At 35.9% G+C, this 23,298-nt stretch overlaps 1 protein-coding gene across 2 annotated transcripts in view; it reads right to left on the bottom strand.

Moving 5' to 3' along the window:
* rbbp8l (retinoblastoma binding protein 8-like) overlaps window positions 1-23,298 on the bottom strand; it is an 81,571-nt gene that overhangs the window by 20,182 nt on the left and 38,091 nt on the right. Inside the window, exons 7-13 of one of the 2 annotated variants that reach the window (XM_028811572.2) lie at window positions 17,855-18,042; window positions 14,998-15,050; window positions 9,372-9,493; window positions 8,001-8,745; window positions 6,793-6,883; window positions 2,060-2,118; window positions 1,138-1,255 (exon numbers count right to left, since the gene is read on the bottom strand). In XM_028811572.2, coding sequence (XP_028667405.1) covers window positions 1,138-1,255; window positions 2,060-2,118; window positions 6,793-6,883; window positions 8,001-8,745; window positions 9,372-9,493; window positions 14,998-15,050; window positions 17,855-18,042 — 1,376 coding nt within the window. The remainder of the gene's footprint in view (window positions 1-1,137; window positions 1,256-2,059; window positions 2,119-6,792; window positions 6,884-8,000; window positions 8,746-9,371; window positions 9,494-14,997; window positions 15,051-17,854; window positions 18,043-23,298) is intronic. The other variant, XM_028811573.2, reaches the window with a different exon arrangement.

The raw sequence follows: 23,298 nt of genomic DNA, 5'->3' as shown, positions 1-23,298 counted from the left end.
GAAATACAGCAAATGTATATTATAATTCAGTAAAGTATGACATATTTCAATTTGAAATGCATTGTCTAGCTTTTAGAACAAAGTGTCTTGCACTTCTGCAGAACACCCCTTGCTTATATTATTTTTTGCATTCTTTCAAACAAACGACTCCATTCATACTACGGCTTCTCTTTGTTTCTATGGCAACCAATCTTTGAATTAGAATCTCTAATCTTCTCATGAAAACAGAGTGTTGGATTGAATAACCGTTACTGAAAGGCATATTTTGTTGTTTTGTTTTTCTCTTTTTCCACATGTATATTTGCTATCATATCCATTCTTTAACCTATGCCTCAATCCATCCATCATATCAAACCCACTCAATCCAATTAAGAGCCAAGACCTAAGATAGCTCTAAATTTCTTAATGTGTCTATCACAGACGTTCTGAAGTGGGCATAACAAATCTCAGATATACTCCAGAAGACTTCCTTAGACTATCTGTATCTGTGCTCATCAGCCTTCATACATGTAGCAGAGACAATGCTCACTGGCTGCATAATATCCAAGTATCGCACCTGCCCAGCTTAGGACTGCAAAGCACGGCAGAGGATAGTGAAGTCAGCACAGAATATTACTGGCACCCACTGCCTTAGAAAGCCAAACCCATAATATTAAAGACCATCCAGAGCAGTCAATGTCATCCCTCTTGCAAGTGGTGGTGGATCATTAGCACAATGGGTTCAAGAAGCAGTTTTTATCCAGAGGTCATAAGATTACTCAAAAGCCACTCACACTGACAAATACATTTACTTTCATATAAATTGTACATATTGTGCATATATGTTGAATGTAAGGTATGATTCATTGCATTCATTGTAATTTGTTGTCTTTTTAATATTGTGCTAATGTCACTAGTCAGTGGAAGAACTAAATATTAAATATTAAATATGAGAATATTAAACTTGAATATTCTCAGTAATATCTGTGTTTGATTTGCATTATGTTAAAAAGTTACCAGTTATTATAACAATTATAATGAAAGGCTTAATTAAAAAGGAAGCTTTTTAAGACATTACTCATTTATTATAGTATACATTTTATTTCTGTGAGATTTGTACTACTTATAATCAGTTCTTTTATAAAATATCTATATTACCCATTTTCCGTAGCCTGATCCTCTGCCTTCCTTTATTTCTTGAATCTCGTCCGTCTGAAGAAAGTGGATCCTCAGGTGATGTTTCATGATTACTTTCGGAATCATATGGTGCTGCCATCTGAGAGATTAAGAGTACACATCATGTAACAAAGGTCATTTATCTTTTTGATAAACAATTTTAATACAATATATAATGTAGCTAAACTGTGTGAAGGCTGCCACCCGGGACCCCTGCCTGACAGGGACGCCCATAGCTTGGGAGTACAGTGGGAGATAGTCTGCACAGATCGCAAGCTCCAAGAGGGGGGTGGCAGTGTTATGAGTGCTGTCGGCTGGTACATGGCTGGAGACGCTGACCATACACAAGAAAGGCAAATGCCGGAAGGTGATTTTTCAGTGCAGCGTCTCCCCATCACCCTTTTGCTTTTATGTTTCAGGAGGAAGATGTTGACTGGCAGATGCTGACAGCCCCCTTGGAGAAGGACTGCCCTTGTGGGATGGGCCACCTTGCCTTACAAGGCTCAGCTGAGGGAGGTGCTATGTGAAGGGTGCCACCCGGGACCCCTGGAAGGACAGGGGGAGACAGTCTGCACAGGGCTTTGTCTTCCCCTAGGATGCTAGATGGCAGCCCCCCCTGGGTTGCAGCATTGCCACAGTTTTCCATTTGGCACCCTGGGAAATGGAGTTTGTTGACTCAACCCTGTAGGGTTCCGTGGATGCCACAAGGGGGTGCTGTTAGAACTGCTGAACCCTACTTTGGTGAGCCCTAACTACATTTTCAGGTGTCATGAAACAGCTGTTTAATATACTTTATATGTACGTAGTGGAAGAAAACAGAAATATGTCAAACATATTGTACTCATTTACCAAATCTGTTTTTACATAAGAAAAAAAAAACAATAGTAGAGACTAAGCCACAAACCTCGCTATCTGATGAATCAACAGCTTCTGATTCGTCTCTCAATGCTTCCAGTACCACAACTGAAAATTACAGATGTATGATTAAACTTAGAAAGTGACATAAAGGGGCATGCAAAACTGTAAGGTTAAATGGTTACTTTTCTGTCTTATTGTCTTTGGTATTAGTTTTTGATCACCAGATTATTATTATAAAACCGTACTGTGCTAATGGGTTAACCTTTGATGAGTGAGTGATAAATATACTACATGAAATATTTGCATACTGGCTTGTCATTCTCCAGTTTCATTAATCACCACACACAATTACTTTTTAAGTGAATAAGATAAAACAAATTCCAAGGTATGGATAAAGAATGCCTTAGATCTGTTTATATCTTCTAAGTACAGAATAACTTGTGAGGAACTATTTTTTAGAGATTGATACCACTTTACTAAGTGACTCAAATGAAACTGGAACAATACAGTACATCCGGATTTAATAGAATGATTTGACTGTTGGTCTGTTTTTTTGCTGGAATGTGATTAGTTTCTTAGTCAGCCCAGGTTTAGTTGACAAAAGGGCATATCTATATTCATACAATATAAAAACTTTTAATTAGGTGTTGCATCTAGTGCAAAATGTCCCAGACATGCTAATGTTATTTTAGGATAATTCTCAGAATTCACTCATCCAGTATCACATTTCTTATTATGAACTAGCTATCATAGCTGAAATACCCAGTGTTGCCCGGGAGGAAAATAAAGTGTTTTTTTTTTTAATTGTTTGAGAAAAATATAATTAATAAAAAAACAAAACTTTAAAAATAAAAATAAATTAACAAACAATGAAGACTCACTAATGTACTTGTCTTGCAGTCTTGTATGTATATTATCATCCAGTTTCATGCTCGGAACTGGCCAACTCTGTTTCATGTCAAAAGCAACAGGTTGTGCTCAAACATAAAGAATGCTGGCAGTCACCTCCAGTTCGCCCTCTGGTGGTCGTTCCGAGTGTCAGCTGGATGATAACATGCATGCAAGACCACAAGATCACCCCCCACCCTACCCAGAAGGGGATGGGTTAGGGCTGATTTCACCCTACGGTATTTTTAGTCGACAAATGAGAATCATGTGTATTTAGTTTCATGAAAATTGCTCCAGCCATTTGGAAGTGATGCTGGAACCCACGTACATATACACACACATACATTGAATTTTATATATATGAATGAAGACACCACTTTCATGTTTGATCTGCTAAAGAACAACCTATTGCATTAAATAAGAAACTGAATGTGTGAGTATATGCCAATTTGTTTACTGTCTTTGGTAAAGAAACTCATACTTCTGCATTTATCTAAAAATATCCTTAAAAGAATGATCCAGGTAAAGCTTAATAACTGTATTTGAGTTTCTTATTTATTATGTGTATTCAGTGTACATACGTCTTGGAAAATTCTAAAATTGGTATAATATTCCCTTTGTGGAATCCTGACCTTTGTGAAATGAAGCCTACATTTATGTCTTGGATATCCTTAGAGCTATAATGTTGGAAGCCTCATGTTCCTGATGGGGCTAACTTTAACAAATTGGTCTAAACAAAAAAAACAAATAAAGTTAAATAAAGATCAACTTTCATTAAAGTTAAAACAAAAATGAATAGAATTTATCTTAGATGTAACTTCAGAGCCAGGCACTGGTGCATTCAGCGAGAAATTGCATGAAGAAGCTCAATGCTGGTTTACCCAACAGTGCCCAAGAGGGTGGAGGAAAATTGCACTGCATTTTGAGTCAAAGACACGGGAAGTCTAGTGGTCTAGACTTTTGCCATATAAACTGTTTGTACAATAACAATTCACTGGTTAACAAGAAGAAAGGTCTTGTGTGAAAGTATGAAAAGTAATGGCTAGAAATAACCAGCCTAATCTCTATGCACAACATTAACTCTGAAACCACACACTTTATGGGAGATGTTCTCTCTACTTCTCCCTCATCACCTTACTCAAAATGCTTTTGATGAATGTGTTTGAATATTCACAAGCCCTGCCCAGGGTTGTTGGAGTAGATGATCACTTTAGTATGAATTTGATCTACAGCAGTGGTGGTTGCAGAGCTTAGAAAGGCAAATGATACCAAATCTGTAGTATTTTTCAGACACTTTGGCGCTTACATAGTAAAAAACAAAGTACCAAGAGGGATATGATTGAGAAAAAAGTCTGTGTTTTCAGAATCTGTGTGGCAAATTGTTATTTTTTGGTCATAGATTGCCTTTAACAAACATAATGTTAAAACACAAAGCTCTTTATAAGTATACTTGATACCAAAGTGCACTGAACAAAAGGGCAATGACCAAAGTTAAAGCTATATTATCTGATTTGAGGCTATATATTCTAGACAAGTGGGCCAACAGAGGTACTGAGATGTCTATTGATTATCACTAATTCTGACCTGGATCAGATGACAAAAGTATTAGTTGTGTGTTTATTGGAGGCCCACTTGGGTAATGAGAATAATCCTGCATGTCTTTAGCAGATTTGCTTGATCAAGATGAATTCCACTTTCATCCCAAAGAGGAGCTATTAACATGGAATTTAGATGAACTCCAGGCAGTCAAGGATCTGCAGCCAAGATATAGCTGACATCTGTCAAAGTGTTTACACTTCAAAAGAGTTGGTGTATAGTAGTGTTGGGAGATTATCAGATTATTAAGGCTTTACCTACAATACTAAATGGAGGTTCCTCCAATGTGACAAAGAAATACCAGTGGCCTATAGCTAAGGCCCAAGTGTGAGAAGAGTTTCACATCATAAAGACATTCAGCTTCAAAGACATTTTGAAAAACCATTCAATAATTTAGGAAAATAAAGTGGAATTTAGCTCACACTGTCCTCAGGGTTAGTAATTGAAAATAAATCTTTCCTGTTCTGTAAAAAAAATGCTTTAGGGCTTTCTGACATGTTCAAAGGTTTGGATATAAGGAGATCCCCTTGTCCATATGGTTATTTGTAATTCTTCTGTATGGTTATTTTTATGAGTTGCTTTCTCTAGACATATGTTGATAATTATTATTGATATGTTTTTGTTATTTTTATTTTACCACAGCACCATTTTATTTACTCACTAGACAAAGAGCCTGTTTCGACAACGTAAGATGAAACGGGCACAAGTTTGTGTCAGCAGTGTATGAAGAACAAATGATAAGTGACGAAGAAGTTGTTTTGTAATGATTGTAGTCCGCTTTACTCATTACTGTACAGGCTTGTACTGTTAGTTGATGAATTTTCTAGGCCTATAGTATAATATTGAATGATGAATGTTCCAGTACAATATGGAATAGGAATAAGTATAAGCACCACAAACCTGATATTGGTGTATTGAATGAATGCGTAATTGAATCAGAATGCGTAATTAGGCCTCGAGCTGTTGTAGAAATCGCCTTTCAGGCCTCTAGAACTTTAATCAAAGTCGCCTTTCTCTTTGAATTTTTGCGGCTGTAAATCCGCCGCCTGCCGCGATGTTGGGGTTGGATGTCGGTCTCATAAGGTTTTTCGGGCAGCTGCGCAGAAGGCGACTGCGCATTCGGCTTCGGACGGACGTGAGTGAGTGAGTGAGGAGGCAGGCGAATTATGTATTAAGATGGACACTGCAATTTGTTTTTCTGTTACCAAAACACAATGCTTGGTTGTCAGGGAGCGTGTCCTTTAGAAGCTGGTGTCGCATACTCTTTGGCATCTGTGATTTTTATTGGTTCATTTTTAGTGTATTTAACTATCTTGTGTGATTTATGCAAAATTCTGAATTTGATTTTCAAGGCTGTTGTGTTGTCAAGGCACTATTAAGTTTTGGTGACTATCCAGTATGTAGATCTGAGGGATGCCCCTCTTCTGTTTGCAGATTAATTTTTCCTGATGGCCAAATTTTATTATAATGTCAGGTGTGCTCTGGGATAGTTTAAGCTATATCTGTAGCCTTCAGTCATATTTGTTTTTTTTTTTTGTGGTTTTACTCAATTTTCCACACTCTCTTACTTGTTCCTTGTCTACCTTTCATCTTGTATTTATAATTTTATTCCAATCTCTTATCTTTAGTTTTATGGGACAAAGCCTTATGACCTGAAAATACTTTCAGGTGCAGCTGTTATCTTTTTCTTTTGTAAAAAGTATGTTTTTTAGTAGGAAATGTGTAACATTTATTGTTTAAGCTTCTTTTGTCTGGTTTTTGAATTTTTGGCTAGGTTTGATTTTGAGTTTTGGATATTAACATTATAGTATTTGTTTTTTTTAATTATTAAGGCTCCAGTTTGAAAAGAGGATTTCTTTACTGGGTTTCAGGACCCTTGGAGAAGAGGTCTGAATTGACTACAATTTATTTGGAGCAGAAGCAACTCTAATAGGTGGCTTGGGTGTTAAGTCAGGATGCTTGTGAGTACCTCCTATGACAGGTCTACCAGGAATGGCTGAGAGAGAAGACTCAGAGGTAGATCCACGACACACCACAGGGATTATATCTCAAGGCTAATCTTGGAGTGCCTAGGCATTTCTAATGAGAACTAGATACTGCCATTAGGAGAACATGGCCTTCACCAAGACAAACATTTACAAAAACTTTGATTGAGTTTATTGACCCATTACTTAATCACTCAATATATTATATTTTCATAAGATTAGATGAAGGATGATATGTCTTGTTGATGTTATAAAAGAAAACATACATTTTGTTTCATTTATCACTATTAAAATGATAGTTCTAGTCTACCTGGCATAAGAACTGATCCGATGTTTTCCTGTTCACACAATGTTGCTTTGTTATTTACAGGATTCTTCTGGATATTTCTTTCTTTGTTATTCTGCAAATAGAACATTCAGATTTGTAGAATAATAATACAAGTAATGAATGTAAAATTACTAATAGAATAATGAAACTGTATGCACAAATATTACATTAATGCATATGCTATTTCTACTGACTAAAGAAGTCAAATATCTAATGATAACAATTTATGCCTATTCAAAATAATACAAATACATCTTTTCATAGTGCCTTTCATTTAACTATAGATCTTAATAGAGAAAGAGCATATGTCATACACATGAATATGTAGGGTAAATGTGGACAGCAATGAGGAAATACATCCCAAATCCAAAATGTTAAACAAGAGAATCAATGTATATTTTAAGGTCTATGGTGATGTAGAGTGCTGCTCCAGAAGAAGGCATGAAATTAATAAAATGCAAAGATGAAATAAAAAAAACTGCAGAATAATAAACATTATTGATTGGTAGGAAGTAAAAAATTATGGTTCTGATCAGAATGCCAAATTTTTCTTCGTAAGTAGAAGAACAATAATAGCATTTGTGCTACAAGGGTGTAGACCAAAATATTATTGTTCATTTGGATGCTACATATTAGTTGCTGTTCATTCAAACTCCTTCATTACTCGCTGTGATAGCTAAACAGTTGTCTTGTATGCAAAACTTCTGGCTATACTGACCTACCTGCTCTCCCATCTGTATAATAATTTAAAACTGTTACCTGGTTTGTGATTTACAGTAGAAACATGAGAATTACTGGAGTGTATGGTGGCTCCAGCATCTGATGTACTGTTACAGTAAAAATCCCAAAACAAATCAATATTTTCATATTAAAGTAACATTACTATTAATAAGCATAAGAGGGTTATATGATGGTCAGCTTCTTATCCAAGTCATTGTTTGTGTAGTTTGCATATTTTGCAGTATTCCTTCCTCATCCCAAAGATGTTTTTGTCACTTTTATTAGTGGGTCTAAATTGACCCTGTGTGAATGAGAGTTAATGAATTTGTCCTGTGATTGATTCATCTCTGTCCATATTGGTTTTCTGCTTTGTCCTGGATGCTGCCAGGATAGGCTCTATTCACTCATTAACCCAGAGTTGCATTAAGTAGGTCTGAAAACTAATTGATCAAGAAATAAGTGATACTTACTAAGGCACTTTCTTTAAGAGTTTTATCTTCGACAGGTGACATCTGGCTCTTGACAGACTGGGAAGATGTGGGAGACAGTTCATTTGGTATACTCGAAGAGCTATCACTTCGTGAACGTTTTGTTCCTCTGTTAGTGTAACCATGCATCTCATCGCTCCCCATTCTAAGTCTAAAAGATTCTGATCGGTCTTCTTCCTCTGGTTTGTTTGGTTGGTAACCTTCTTTAGATCTTCCATAATCAGAAAGATCTAGGGGTGAATCATTTGTTTTCTTGCACAGCGCATACGCTTTGTCATGCTTTGAATCAGTGCCATTACTTTGTAAATGTGTGCTCCTGTCTTGGATTATTTCCACTTCTGTTGCCTTTTTATGATCTTCAACAGAGTTTCTATTAAGGGATCTAGATACTTGTTTGTAAGTGACATTCACATCACCATCTTGTTGTAGACATTTTTCTTTAGCAATTTGCACCTCATTATGTGTTTCCAGTGTTTGCTCCTTCATGTAAATAACATGCCCATAGCAGTCAGCCACAGGAATGTGATCTTCAGATCTTTCTTGGATATGACTACCCCAGTCCATCTTATTTTCTGAAGCCCATTGGAGAGAGAGACGCTGAGCTCTTTCACTAAGTGTACGGAATGTTACCAGAGGACTTGGTATCCTTTCCTCTGTTGAGGGTTTGGCTCGAACAAAAGGCTGCGACATATCTTCATGCATGTCACGCATCATTGAGCCTTTAAATCTGTGGAAGATCAAATAAAAAGGAATTTCAGTCCAGAGTCATTTAATATCTGGCTTTTTCTCTATTATATTTGAAGTCTGGCAAGATGTTAAGAAATCATAACCATTTTGATATTTACATACTTGCATATATTGCTAATAGTGTATTTGTATATTTAATGATCAGACTTGTCAACATGTAACATTTAAGTTCACTGTCAAAAATGGATCATAAGATTGCTCTGTCCATTGGTAGGCACATCTGCATACTGTAAGTAAATGGCTCAATGAGCATCACAGTCAATCTCACATATGTAAATGCATGCCATTAGAAAGCATTCCTTTTTAGTATTTAATATAAATATACTGTGAAAATAAATCAAATTCAAGATAACTCGGTTTTCATATGCATAAAAGTAATCATTTAAAGCAGTTCATATGCTTTATGTTGAATTGCAATTAACACTGAAAACTAGAAAATGACACATGTAAGAGAATTATTTCATTTTCCCTATTTACAAATATTTAAAAGAAAAAGCATTTCAATATTTTTTGTCACAGTTTTGCCACTTCAGCAGATTCCATCTTGTTGCATCTGTTATTAACTTTTGGTTGCTGATTCAAGTGCTCAAAACATATAAAACATACCCTGGCTTGGAATCGTGTATGTTTTCCACTCCTGGGCTCATTCTGGAACTTCTCTCATTTTTGGCACCAGGCGTCATCACAGCAATGGTACTGTGTAGCTGATTTGATATCATGTGTAAGTTCTGAAAGTAGAAGAGAATATGGCATCAGCTTTCATAGTCTGCACATTGTCAAAGAAATGGATTTGCTTTGTTAGTACACAATCCATCAAATTCTGCCCTTTCCCCACTTTGGGGCAGAGCTAATTATTTTTTAATGACTGCAGAGGTTCAGATACAACAACTTAACTTTTTTTCCAGTTTTCTGAACATTAACAAAACATCCATGCTGAAGTTGCTAAGGGTAAAAAATGCATGTATGTTTTTAATTAAGTTACTTAGTATTTTCAACTCTCTGAAAGTATTTCAGTTAAAACAAAATCCAGTGGTGTTAAACTTCATCTAAAAGAAGAAATTAAAATTAAAAATATATAATCTCGCTCAAAGAAGACAACACACAATCTAACGCATTTCTGGATGCATTACAGACACCACAAATAGATGCTTTAAGTGCTGAGGAACTGGATAAACCTCTAACGCTAACAGAATTACTAGATGCTATAAAGTCACTACAAAGCGGGAAATCAGCAGGCCCTGATGGCTACCCCGTAGAATTTTATAAGAAATTCTCCATTCAGGTAGCTCCCCTCTTATTGGCAACATTTACAGAAGCTAGAGACAACCAAATACTACCTCAAACATTTCGACAAGCATTAATCACTGTCTTTCCTAAACAAAATAAGGACTTGTTACAATGTGCATCATACAGACCAATTTCAGGCCTGAATAATGATGTTAAGATACTCTCAAAAATTCTAGCTAGAAGGATGGAGAAAGTGCTGCCCTCGGTAATATCACAGGATCAAACTGGATTTATTAAAGGCCGACATCTATCTTCCAATCTCCAACGCGTGTTTAATGTTATATATTCACCAGCAAAATCAAACACCCCAGAGATATTACTATCATTAGATGCAGAAAAAGCATTTGATATGATTGAATGGAACTACCTTTTCACTGCATTGGAGAAATTTGGGTTTGGCCCGAATATTTGTGCGTGGATCAAACTACTGTATATCAATCCAGAAGCTTCAGATTGTATTAATAACATTTGCTCAGACTACTTTAAACTAGAACGTGGCACCAGACAAGGATGTCCCTTGTCGCCACTGCTGTTTGCAATCGCTATTGGACCACTGGCGGTTCACTGCCAAAATTCTTATCAGATAAAGGGGATTGTCAGAGAAGGACTGGAACAGAAAATTTCTCTATATGCAGATGATATGGTTTTATATATATCAGACCCAGAAAACACTGTCCCTGCAGTTTTAACAGCACTAACAGAATTTCAAAAGATATCTGGTCTTAAAATTAATCTGAATAAAAGTGTACTCTTTCCAGTGAATTCACAAGCATATAATATTAGATTAGACACCCTACTTTTTACTATAGCAGATCAGTTTAAATACCTAGGGGTAAATATCACAAGTAAACATAAAGCTCTTTATCAGCAAAATTTTGCCATCTGTATGGAAAAAATTAAGCAAGACCTAGATAGATGGTCAACACTTCATCTCACTCTAGCCGGAAGAATTAACGTTGTTAAGATGAATATCCTTCCTAAACTTCTTTTTTTATTTCAAAGCATTCCAATATATATCAATAAATCATTTTTTAAACAGTTAGATTCAACAATAACCTCATTCATTTGGAACTCAAAACACCCACGCATCCGAAGAGCAACCCTACAAAGACCTCAGGCAGAAGGTGGCATGGCTTTACCTAATTTTCAGCTTTATTACTGGGCAGCAAATATACAAGCCATAAAAACCTGGACACAAATAAATGAACATACACAGACCTGGTCCGCAATAGAAGTAAAATCCTGTAGTACTTCTTTATACTCCCGGCTCTGCGCTCCAATAAATGAAAGTTATCACAAGTATACTAATAACCCAATTGTGCTTTACTCACTCAGAATATGGAACCAAATTAGAAAGCATTTTAAGATGGAAAATCTTTTATCTGCGGCACCTCTGCAAGAGAACCACCTCTTTCAACCCTCGCAAACATATCCAGTTTTTAATACCTGGAAAAGTTTTGGGATTAAAATGCTCAGAGATCTTTATATAGACAACATATTTGCATCTTTTGAACAATTACGTTCAAAATTCAACCTCCCAGCTACACATTTCTTTCACTATCTTCAAATTAGAAATTTTGTTAAACAGAAATTGCCCGATTTCCCCCACCTCGCACCCTCCACAATGCTGGAAAAAATACTGCTCAATTTTGAGGAATTAAACACCATTTCCGCATTATATAAAATCCTATTAGAGTCCCTACCTTTCAAAGATCCAAGAGGACATTGGGAAGAAGAACACTTAATCAATATATCAGAAAAGGAGTGGAACGTAGCAATGCAGAGAATTCTCTCGAGCTCCATATGCCCAAAGCATAGAATTATTCAACTAAATATTATGTATCGAGCTCATCTATCTCGCTTAAAACTGTCCAAAATGTTTCCAGGGCAAGATCCAACCTGCGAACGCTGCAACCAAGCTCCTGCCTCACTGGGTCACATGTTCTGGGCCTGCACCAAACTAACATCATTTTGGACCAAAATTTTTAAGTGCCTTTCGGACAGCCTTGGGGTCACAATCCCTCCTAACCCATTAACAGCTGTGTTCGGTGTTCTTCCAGATGGACTTGAAGTGGAAAAGGACAAGCAAACGGTGATTGCATTCACTACACTCTTGGCACGCAGACTTATTTTGATAAATTGGAAGAATCCTAACTCTCCTCTGATAAGTCAGTGGGAAACTGATGTTTTATATTATTTGAAATTGGAAAAAATCAAATTCTCAGTTAGAGGATCTGTACAAAATTTTTTCCAAACCTGGCAGGATCTAATCAATATTATTTTAGAATAAGAGAAATAACTATTACCGCATTTAATTCCCTTCTCCATCTCTTATTTACCTATATATTTATTTCTCCCTTTCTTTTATTTATTGTTGCCTTATTAAAAAGCCCTAAGCAATTCTCCTTTGGCTAAGCTCTCCTTCTCAGGGGTGGGGTTTGATTTGTCTTCAATTTTGTTTGGTTATAAATTGATCTATTTGTATGGAATGATTACAATAAAAATTAATAAACAGAAAAATTTTAAAAAAAATATATAATCTCTGTCTAATACTAAGCTCTTTTTTAACAACTAACATACTATGAAATAATGACTTGAATATCCACAAACGTTTGGATAACACATAGTGCAGGTTTAAATAAGGATGCACCAGTGACATCACATGGTACAAAAGGTGCAACAAGATATTGTGCCATAGCAACAATTCTTCAAATGGTGGCACTAACTAATTAAAATGTAATTGTGGTAAATTTATAGCAAAAAACACAACTGACCAGACTGACACTAAATTAAAACTATGAAACAAATGAATATTAAAATTAATATTAAAATATTGAATATTTAAATTCTCTGAGGCTCAGAGTCATAGAAAAAAATGATAAAGCCCAGAAAAAATGATAAAATATCAGCTATGGTAACAGTCACAGTATGCTCCTAATGCAAGGGTCCTCAATCACGGTCCTTGAGGGCCACAGTGGCTGCAGGTTTTTGCTCCAACCCAATTGCTTAATAAGAACCACTTATTGCTCAAGTAACACTTCTGCTTCACTTTAGTTGTCTCTAAGATTTTGAACCCTTATTGCTTATTTTAATCTTAAACAGCTGTATTCTTGTTTTTTAATTGCTCCTAATTAGCAATAACATGCAAATGACAAAAGAGACCAGCATTTCTCCATTTAGCTTGTTCCCATTTACACTTGTGTGTATTTATCATGCACTGTTGGGTTTAATTAAATACTTGGAAGGAAAGTGAAGAGAAAAAAGTGAAGGACTGAGAATTACTCATCCATTTTAGCCTTCAAATCATTTGAATGCTATCCTTAGAAAGGGGAAGAAAATCAAGGATATGAGAATTACATGACATAGCAGAGTTAAAAGCACTAACAAGCCATGAAATTAAATTATTGGCAAGAATTGATTTCTAATTAAGCTACCGGTTTAGAACAAAAACCTGCAGCCACTGTGGCCCTCCAGGACTGTGATTGAGGATCCCTGTCCTAATGCAATCATACCTACTACGCTATACAAAATTAGTTATGTCGGTATCAACAATTTATCAACCATACTCATACCCATACTTGAAAAGAATATTAACATATATTCACATACCTTCCAAAGTGTAAAAAAATAAATAAATTGTATCAACAATCCACAATGCTGCAGCAAAAATCTTCAACACAAAGTTTCTGCTCCTGCATTATTTTGAGAGACTTTTTAAGATTTCATTTTGGTTGGGAGTGGGTGTGTTTGTGTGTGTCCTGCGGTGGGTTGGCGCCCTGCCCGGGATTGGTTCCCTGCCTTGTGCCCTGTGTTGGCTGGGATTGGCTCCAGCAGACCCCCGTGACCCTGTGTTCGGATTCAGCGGGTTGGAAAATGGATGGATGGATTTTGGTTGGGGAACTCTTCTAGACTCTAAAGTCCAATCACATCAGCTCTGTATTCAATTCTCATTTTGAGCAACTAAAATTTTACTGTCTAACTACGCCTTTGAGTCAGAGGAGGAATACCATATAAACATGCAAAATCTGCGCAAAATGTAACTGTATTAACTGGTACTCATCCTGGCTAAAGTTTCAAAAACATATTATAAACAGAATGTCCATCTTTAAATTATGACAAAGTGAAAGAGTACGCACATTATAGACATGAATAAAAAAAATATTACTAAAGATAGTAGCTTATAGAATAATATAAGATATGCTTGAAACAAGATTATATTAAAAATATTAATTAAATATTTATTTTTATTGATGTAATGAAAATTGCTTTAATTTTTTATGTAGTTTTTGAAAACAGAAACCTTGTACAACCAACTAAAAATAAGAATATCTGTTTTAAATATTAAGATATTAATAGTGAGAGCTCAACGTTATAGCAAATTTATTGTCCAAGGTAACCCATACTTTAAGGAGACAAAAATGTTCATATACCTATTGTACTTCTCATTTTGCTCGTATTCACACATATTTCTATTCATCAATCTGAGTTTTCTATTAAATTAAGGAAAGTTATGTTTTTTAATACATACTGTACTTGCCTATCTAAGTAACGTGTTGCATGTTAGTTGGACATGCAAGTTACAGTTTCACTGTGTTCAGTAAATGTTCTTCTGCTGCTACTTATTTCATAACCTATCATTTGTTTTTAATTAAGTGTTTACGGGGCACATATCAGCAACCAATCCCAGATGGGCTGCCACATCATCACAGGGCACACTGGCTATGTTTACAGTTGTCAATCCAGCTAATATGCACATTTAGGTGATTTGGAAAGAAAACCCAGATGAAAAAACAACAAAGACATGGAGTAATATGGAAGCTAAACACAGGAATTGAGCAAGCTAATATCTGTGAGGCAGCAGCACTAAACACTGCACCGCCATACCTCAGCATGTTCATATTTCTATAATGAGTACAATTATAAAAATATCTGTATGGTTATTTACTTGAGATTCTTGTCCACTCCAGCTTAGCACCTTCCTGTGCTCTGGTATCCCAACTAGAAAATAAAAAAGATGTTTTAAAATCTTTCTTTGTTCAATTTTGCATTGTTCAACATACATGTTATATAAAGTTACAATACTCAAGTACACTTAACAGGCATAGTGGAACTCCTGCAGACCCTTCCCAAGAGTAAAGATGTGAAGGAGTTTGAAGAGTAAACTAATCTGTTGTTTTATGGTAGTGTAATATTTAGTGACAGAATACAGAAAAGGTGTGAGCACTAAGAGACAATGGAGTGTTTCAGGAGAACAGTGAGGAAATGCTGATCGACACAACATATTTCACTTTACCTGTTGGAGTATTTATGGAATGATCTAACTATTTGTAATTCTATACTTGATAAATCCAGACATTTTGAGTATTTTATTGAGGGCTGTAAATTTCAGGTAGCAGAAAAAGGCACAATGTCTAAATAGGTTTGAAATTCTGTATTCATATGCATGGGACAGTTGGGAAATAAAATGAATGCCATTCAAAGTGATAGCTCCCAGAAGATGATGGAACCCAAATTAGACAAATTGTGATGAAACATTGATTCGATTCAATAATATAAAACAAAAATTGTAACCAGGGTAGGCAGAAATTACATTTTTGTAATCAAATTATATTTGGAGCGACAGGATGCATGTTTAATGCGAGAAATCGAATTAGAGCTTTTCCGAATTTGTGAGATGTCACAAGTGGCAGCTTCAAAAATGCTCATGAACACAGCCTGAAAAATAAAGCTGGGGTAACTAAAATGTGTGCAGGATTACCACTAAAACTTTACAAATAAATAAAGATTAAGTTGCATTTTCAGAACAGTCATGGATCTATTCAAATGCCACAATGATGAAACAGTTATCAGTTGGGAGGTCCAAGGTGGGCAGCATGGTGGCACAGTGGTAGCGCTGCTGCCTCGCAGTAAGGAGACCCAGGTTCACTTCCCAGATCCTCCCTGCATGGAGTTTGCATGTTCTCCCCATGTCTGCGTGGGCTTCCTTCGGGTGCTCCGGTTTCCTCCCACAGTCCAAAGACATGCTGGTTCGGTACATTGGTGATCCTAAATTGCCCCTAGTGTGTGCTTGGTGTGTGTGTGTGCCCTGCGGTGGGCTGGCGCTCTGCCTGGGATTTGTTCCTGCCTTGCTCCCTGTGCTAGCTGGGATTGGCTCCAGCAGACCCCCGTGACCCTGTGTTAGGATATAGAGGGTTGGATAATGGATGGATAGAGGTCCAAGGTGTGTTCTCAAAAAAGCAGCTGTTTTGTTGCGGGCTGATCCATTATCTGTAGGTTCAAGATTGTAATTATTTTTGCATCAGCACTAAGTACACATAATACTACCAAAGGAAAGACACGGTGACATTTCTATGGACAAAAACTAAAGATTGTATCTCATATTATCTCTTGGTTTACTGCATAATCAAAGTAATATAATTTTAATTTGAAAACTGATTCCTTAGACCACAGAATACAACAGGGATGCTCAAGTTCGATCTCTGCAGTGGCTGCAGGTTGTTGTTCCAACCTAATTTCTTAATTATAGGCCAATGATTGCTGTTAACACATTTACTTCTCAAGCAGTACAGTATTACATTTTTGTTCACTTGCTTGTTAAGATTTCAAACTCTTAATCTTTTAAGTCTTTTAGTCTTAAGTAATGGCATTCTCTGCTTTTAATTATTTTATTTTTTTAACCTCTTGCCAATTAACAATGAGATGCAAATGACAAAGACAACAGAGCTTCTGACTTTGTCATATTGATAGCTCTGTGTGTCTATCATTAAGTACCAGTGTTAATAAAATATTTGAAAATAAAGGAAATCTTCTCCTGGCTGCAAACCAGCTGGGTGATTTTCTCAGAAAAGAATAGTCTACAATATAAGAATAATCTGACATGGCAGAATGGAAGATGAAGAATTGAAGCTTTATTTTCAGACAAACATGAAAAAATTGGCTAGATCAAAAACCTGCTGCCACTGCAGCCTAACAGGTCTGAACCTGAGGACCCCTGAAATAGAACAAAGATGGCATATTGTAAAGTTCCATAGTTTATGAAGTAAATATATCAGATTGTAGAAATAATTACTGTTGATTTTTATATATACTGTATATTCTGCATATACAGTACTGTGTATGCAGTAATTTACTGTGGACCACAGTATCATGTGAATACTAGCAGAGGCACTGTTTAATATTTTTTATTGTGTTTGTTTTTTTAATGAACTCTTCACCTTTTCCCTTTAACTGTAATACTGTGTGTTGCCAGCAGAGGGTTCCTAATACAAAACAGTGAAAGAATGTTAATGCCATTTATGGAATTGTTATGCGGAACTTGACCATTCATTTGCAAGCACCTTAAAAACTACTTGCTATACTGGATGTGTGATTTATTCATTGCAGATATATTGTGTAATATAAAAGGCACATATCACTGCTATTTTTTATGGCTTTGCTACTGTCGATAACATAAAATCTGTCCAGTACTTCAACTTCATTACAAGAAAATAATGTATGCACATGTTGCATAAGTTCTGGAAAATATTTCTTATTGCTTGGGCACAACTTTAATCCTTTGTACTCAGAATGGAAAGCAATTAAATTATTCCATTGATGTAGCACACCTTCATTTCTTAAAAGCCGGATTCTCACAAAGAAGAATTAGGCAGAAAACCAACCAACACCTAAATTATGATTAAAAACACATTTTAGAGTATTTAAAACTAAGCAGATTTAATTACTGGTTCTTTGTCAAATGGTGAAGAAATTTAAATATTACATAGTCATCTTGTGTAGTCTGAAAATAGATGTCTTTAAAGTACCTGTACCTTCAGCCAAATGCTGGGGAGAGCTTTGCTCTGATGCTTTATGCACAGAAGGCCTTACCAGCCTGCCGTCTAACATCTGACTGGATTTGTTCATTGCAGCAACAAAACTTAGAGTAGCAGTTGTATCTGTTGATGTGCCGAATTCTGGAGTTGGAGCTTTGGGATACCTGCCATTTCTTTCCCTTTTAATAAGAAGCACATAAATCCATCATTTCACAACTTAACAGTACAAAGACACCACAGAAAGAAGACTTTAGAATTTTCTTTCAAAACTTTGAAATGAAATACACTTGTGGTTTTTAATGTTGGCATATTTTCAGAATCTGGACAATAACAGCTGCAATATGTTTTTATTCCAGACGATAACATTTTATTATTCTAGCTTATGTTGATACTTTAACTGTAGAGCAGGAGAAGTAAAGATAGCTCCATAACACCAATTTGAATCTTACACAAATAGGCATGTGACGTTTCGTGTGGCCTAAAAGCATATTTTTGGGTGTAACAGACATGTGTAACAGTTGTCACCACTGTTTCCTTGTAGCTTCAGAGAGCTAGGTTGAGGAGGTCCTAGACTTCATGAGATGCTGTATCCATGTGGGATTTGATCCGGGGACTCCAATTTTTACTCACATCCTGAAGATATGTCTGCTTCGTTAATTTGTTACTGTTTTTGCCTGGAATGAGTGAGTGTGGGAATCTGCTTTGACATGAGATGCAAGGTCCAGGGAAGAATCCTGATTTGTCTGCAGTGCTTCTGGGATAGCTACTTGCTAATTGAAATCCTGCAATGGAGATTGGGGGGTCAGAAAAATTGGGATCTGGAGAACCCTTGACATGTGAGGATAGCTTAAAACAGACAAAATGTTTGAGTAAATCCCTCATTCTCTTTTGTAACCTTATTAGTCTGAAACAGAATACTGATGTAGAGTAAGTAGGAAAGATTGAAAAAATACAGCAATAATATCAATATAAACATATTTTTAAAGAAAAGGTAATTTATACAATTATGTAAATGTTATTAATAACAATGCTAACTAAGATATAATACTATAGTAGCTCAGGACAGTCTTCTTTCCCAGGTTTTTATCATTATTACCATTTCTAACAATTTTCTATGTTTCTTAGTATGTAATGTTTAGAAAATGTGCATTCTCTTCATTATTCATGCAAGTGTCTTTCCAATTCCAAAATATTGTTTTTTGTAAGCTTTTTAATATATATTTTCAAAGTATATATTTACACAATCAAGGTTCTGTCATGTAATATAGTAGAAGGCAGGGGTGAGCAGCAAATGAATAAAGCTTTGTTCTTTTAATATGAGGCAATAAAACACTAAAAACTTTTCTTTAAAAAGAAAGTCTAATGATACTCAAGGAGAATACAGTCTCAGTCCAGACATAACTGCTCAGATCAAAGTATTTTTGTTTATAATTTATAACTTAAATGCTCTCTGAAATCTTCTCACTGGCCCCAGTTGCCTGAGTAGAATCGTTTCATTTTTGCCACAGTAAACACTCTCTCGATTTGTCTGAAACATTCTCTTAAACTCTTCTAACCTTCCAGACCTGATCAGCCTTCATAACTGACAAGATTAACAATAACAACATAACGATAATTGTTGAAGTAAAAATATTGTCAAAATCAAAGTGATACTTTGAAAAGTATGGCCTTGTAATATGAGCAATGCATAAGCTATTATTTTATGTCAATTTTTAGACCTACCTAGTGGACTAAAACATACGACACTCACTACATTAATCTATAAATTTCATACATATTATGAAGGGGTGACTTCCTGTATTTACACTTTTACAAGGCCATAGAAGAGCAGCTCCTTGTATTTTAATGTAATCTCACACACACTTGCTTGTGACATACACTACTTGTGAGAAACAGCCACTTAAACAACTCAGATATTTTCATCCATCCATCCATCCATCCATTTTCCAACCCGCTGAATCCGAACACAGGGTCACAGGGGTCTGCTGGAGCCAATCCCAGCCAACACAAGGCACAAGGCAGGAACCAGTCCCGGGCAGGGTGCCAACCCACTGCAGGACACACACAAACACCAAGCACACGCTAGGGCCAATTTAGAATCGCCAATCCACCTAACCTGCATGTCTTTGGACTGTGGGAGGAAACCGGAGCGCCCAGAGGAAACCCACGCAGACACGGGGAGAACATGCAAACTCCATGCAGGGAAGACCCAGGAAGCGAACCCAGGTCCCCAGGTCTCCCAACTGCGAGGCAGCAGCGCTACCCACTGCACCACCGTGCCGCCCCAGATATTTTCATTTCTAACTAATGTACAACTCCACCAACACAAAATTCTATAGTTGGGAAAAATACAGTAAATAATACAGGAAAAAATATATAACATGAAAAAATTCACAACAATGATGGGCAAGCTCTATGTTATTAATAATTACTTTTGTTATGTTTTTGTATAAAACCTATTAAAAATAGTTGCACCCAAAAGCATTTGTCCAGTCTGTAAACGTGCATACAGAACAGCCAACATGCAAGTGTAAAATGATTAAAAAATAATGCAGAGCATTTCATTGATCCAGATCTTGCCTGAAGAAGGGGCCTGAGTTGCCTCGAAAGCTTGCATATTGTAATCTTTTTAGTTAGCCAATAAAAGGGGTCATTTTGCTTGGCTTTTCTCTGCATTGATCCAGAATGGAACTAAATGTGAGTATTAAACAGTATTGGGAATCAAGTTGGCCACATTAGTGGCTATTGCATTGAGGTATAAACTAAAATAAAAAATGGGGGGGTGGGGGGGTCAGAAAAATTTGGATCTGGAGAACCCTTGACATGTGAGGATAGCTTAAAACAGACAAAATGTTTGAGTAAATCCCTTATTCTTTTTTGTAACCTTCTTAGTCTGAAACAGAATACTGATGCAGAGTAAGTAGGAAAGAATGAGAAAATACAGCAATAATAGCAATATAAACATATTTTTAAATAAAAAGTAATTTATACAATTATGTAAATGTTATTAATGACAATGCTAAGTAAGATATAATACTGCAGTAGCTCAGGACAGTCTTCTTTCCCAGGTAGGGTACTAACTTATAGGAAAATGGTGCTAAGTAGAACTGTTAAAGGTTATAGTATGTGTCTGAATCTCCATGATGTTTCTTCACACAAACTGATTTACTAAGCACCAATTGGCTGCCACTAGCCATGGCATCCTACACCATAACAACTACTGTTCTCTCAATGTGCCATTCAGGAATAAATCCAGTAATAATGAGGCCTAAAATTAAACTAGAATATATTAATGCAGAGGAGTCAGTACTAGTCCTGGCTGCTTGAGTCCAACACCAGAAAAGACACAGTCAATGACAACATCTAGTCAAAATCAATAGTAAACCTCCAGATTGATGCCATAAATAGAGTTCTATGTCACGTCCCTAAGGTCATAATACCTTCTGAAATGTGGATTGGTACCACATCACTGTGAATAATAGAAAGTTGTCTTAACCTTTCTATTCTGCGCCTTACAGACCTTTCTTTATAGGCTAGGGAACCTTTTTGTAACTATCTTATCTATAACCATATGACAGATTTGTAATACTTTAAGTATCTATTATGACAGATTTGTAATACTTTAAGTATCTATTACTCATTTATTATTATGTAACAAGATCTCAACAAAAAATTCTTTGGGTCTTCATAACAGAGAGCATCAGTAATGTGTTTATTCATCTCTGCTATTTGACCTACTAACAAAACTTCACTTTGGAGTGGTCTGATGTGGCTTAACTGAGATACATTTGTCTTGATTTTACAAATTTAGTGAAGACCTATGATTCTTCCATATTGACAATAATTTTGCCATCATGTCAATATGCCACACTGCACAGAGATGAAGAACCTACCTACTAACATATTATAAGTGTTATTAAGAACAAAAGAAACATTTCTTAAGGTTTTGTTCCATAACAGTAAATGAGAAGTGGATGCATTTTTGCAGTACCTAAACCAAACTTTACCAACAATTTAGGCTCTGGACCATCCCAGTCCATGAAGATCAAGAATGTGGCCCCTTTCAAACTTGTTTGACTCATGAGTGCACCATCAAAGCATTTTTATCAAGCTGTAGTGAACGAACAAGCATTCTGGTTGTCAAACTCAAGAGCCAAATGCAATGTGCTCAAGTGGCTGTCATAAGCATAACAGAAATGGAAACCCTGCAGACCTTGCCATTCATGTAAATGAGACCACTGCCTCTGAGTGCAACCATTTTTATTTGGCTTCTCCTAAGAGGTTTATAACTGTTGTAGAAAAGTTATAAAATTTGGTAGGATTGTTCATTCATGGCAAGTATATTTTAGAAAAATTATACTTATGTTACATGACCTGTTGGTGTCATGTCAAACATGGTAATCCAGTCGCCTGAAAGTGTGATTTTGGTTTATGTAATGAAAATGTTGTTCCTTTGCTTTTCCTGTATTTCTCTTTGGCTTATGCTTTTGGCTTATGATTTCGTTTCAGGTGTTGACTTTTATAGAGACAGATTTTCAACCTGAATAGTATTTTTGACCATTGTTAGCCCCAAGTGTCAAATGGAGGGCCAGTTGAACATTGCAGAGTATCCTAAAGGCAGAGTACAATACGTTAACATGACAGGGACAGGGTTTTGCCCCAAAGCTGAACTTACTGTACAAATGTTTTGGGGGACAATTTATGCATAATAAGCAGTGGGCATGTCATAAATATAAAACTTATTAACATAATATAAAATCGCAATAACATATGTCAAAAGTATTGCAATTTTTAATTATATATTATTATAACTAATAGCTTAGTGACAAATCTGGGTGAACCTGGAAAATGGCCATTAAACTGGAAGAAATCAGCATAGGTAATAAAATGTTTATAGACAGTTATTAGCTGGTTTATAGTGATACTTAAACTAGTATCTGACTATTTTAAGTTCTGTTGCTAAGTAAAACTAGGGACCTTCAACACTGGGATGGTACTAAGTATACAAAAATGAATAATATTTTATAGGCAAAGTTTAGCAATACTTTCAAATATGGGAGTAAAGGAAGTGCCATCATGCATCTATTGCTATATAACATAAAGAAGGTCTACAGATACACTATAGATAATGTCTAAAGTGTCATCATTGGTGATTTGTTATTATTAAAACCAGATAGATACTTTTTTTGGGGTGGTTACATAGAAGTAACTGGCTATTCAATGCACGTTGGTTTGCAACTATTCTAGTATTTTCTAGTAATTTCTACTTTAAATATTGACAGCTGCAAACCAGACCAAGAAATTTAAGTAATAAAACAACAAATCTTTCATTTAACTGAGACAATTAAAAGAAGTGTGCAATAATATTAGACTGGTTAACAACAATAAACCCCATCTGGAGCTCCCATTATAGGGGTTGTCAGTTTGCTTCTGAT

This window comes from Erpetoichthys calabaricus, chromosome 10, assembly GCF_900747795.2.
Source record: "Erpetoichthys calabaricus chromosome 10, fErpCal1.3, whole genome shotgun sequence".
Taxonomy (NCBI): domain Eukaryota; kingdom Metazoa; phylum Chordata; class Cladistia; order Polypteriformes; family Polypteridae; genus Erpetoichthys; species Erpetoichthys calabaricus.
Note: the sequence above shows the minus strand (reverse complement) of the source record. Positions and strands in the feature narration are given on the sequence as shown.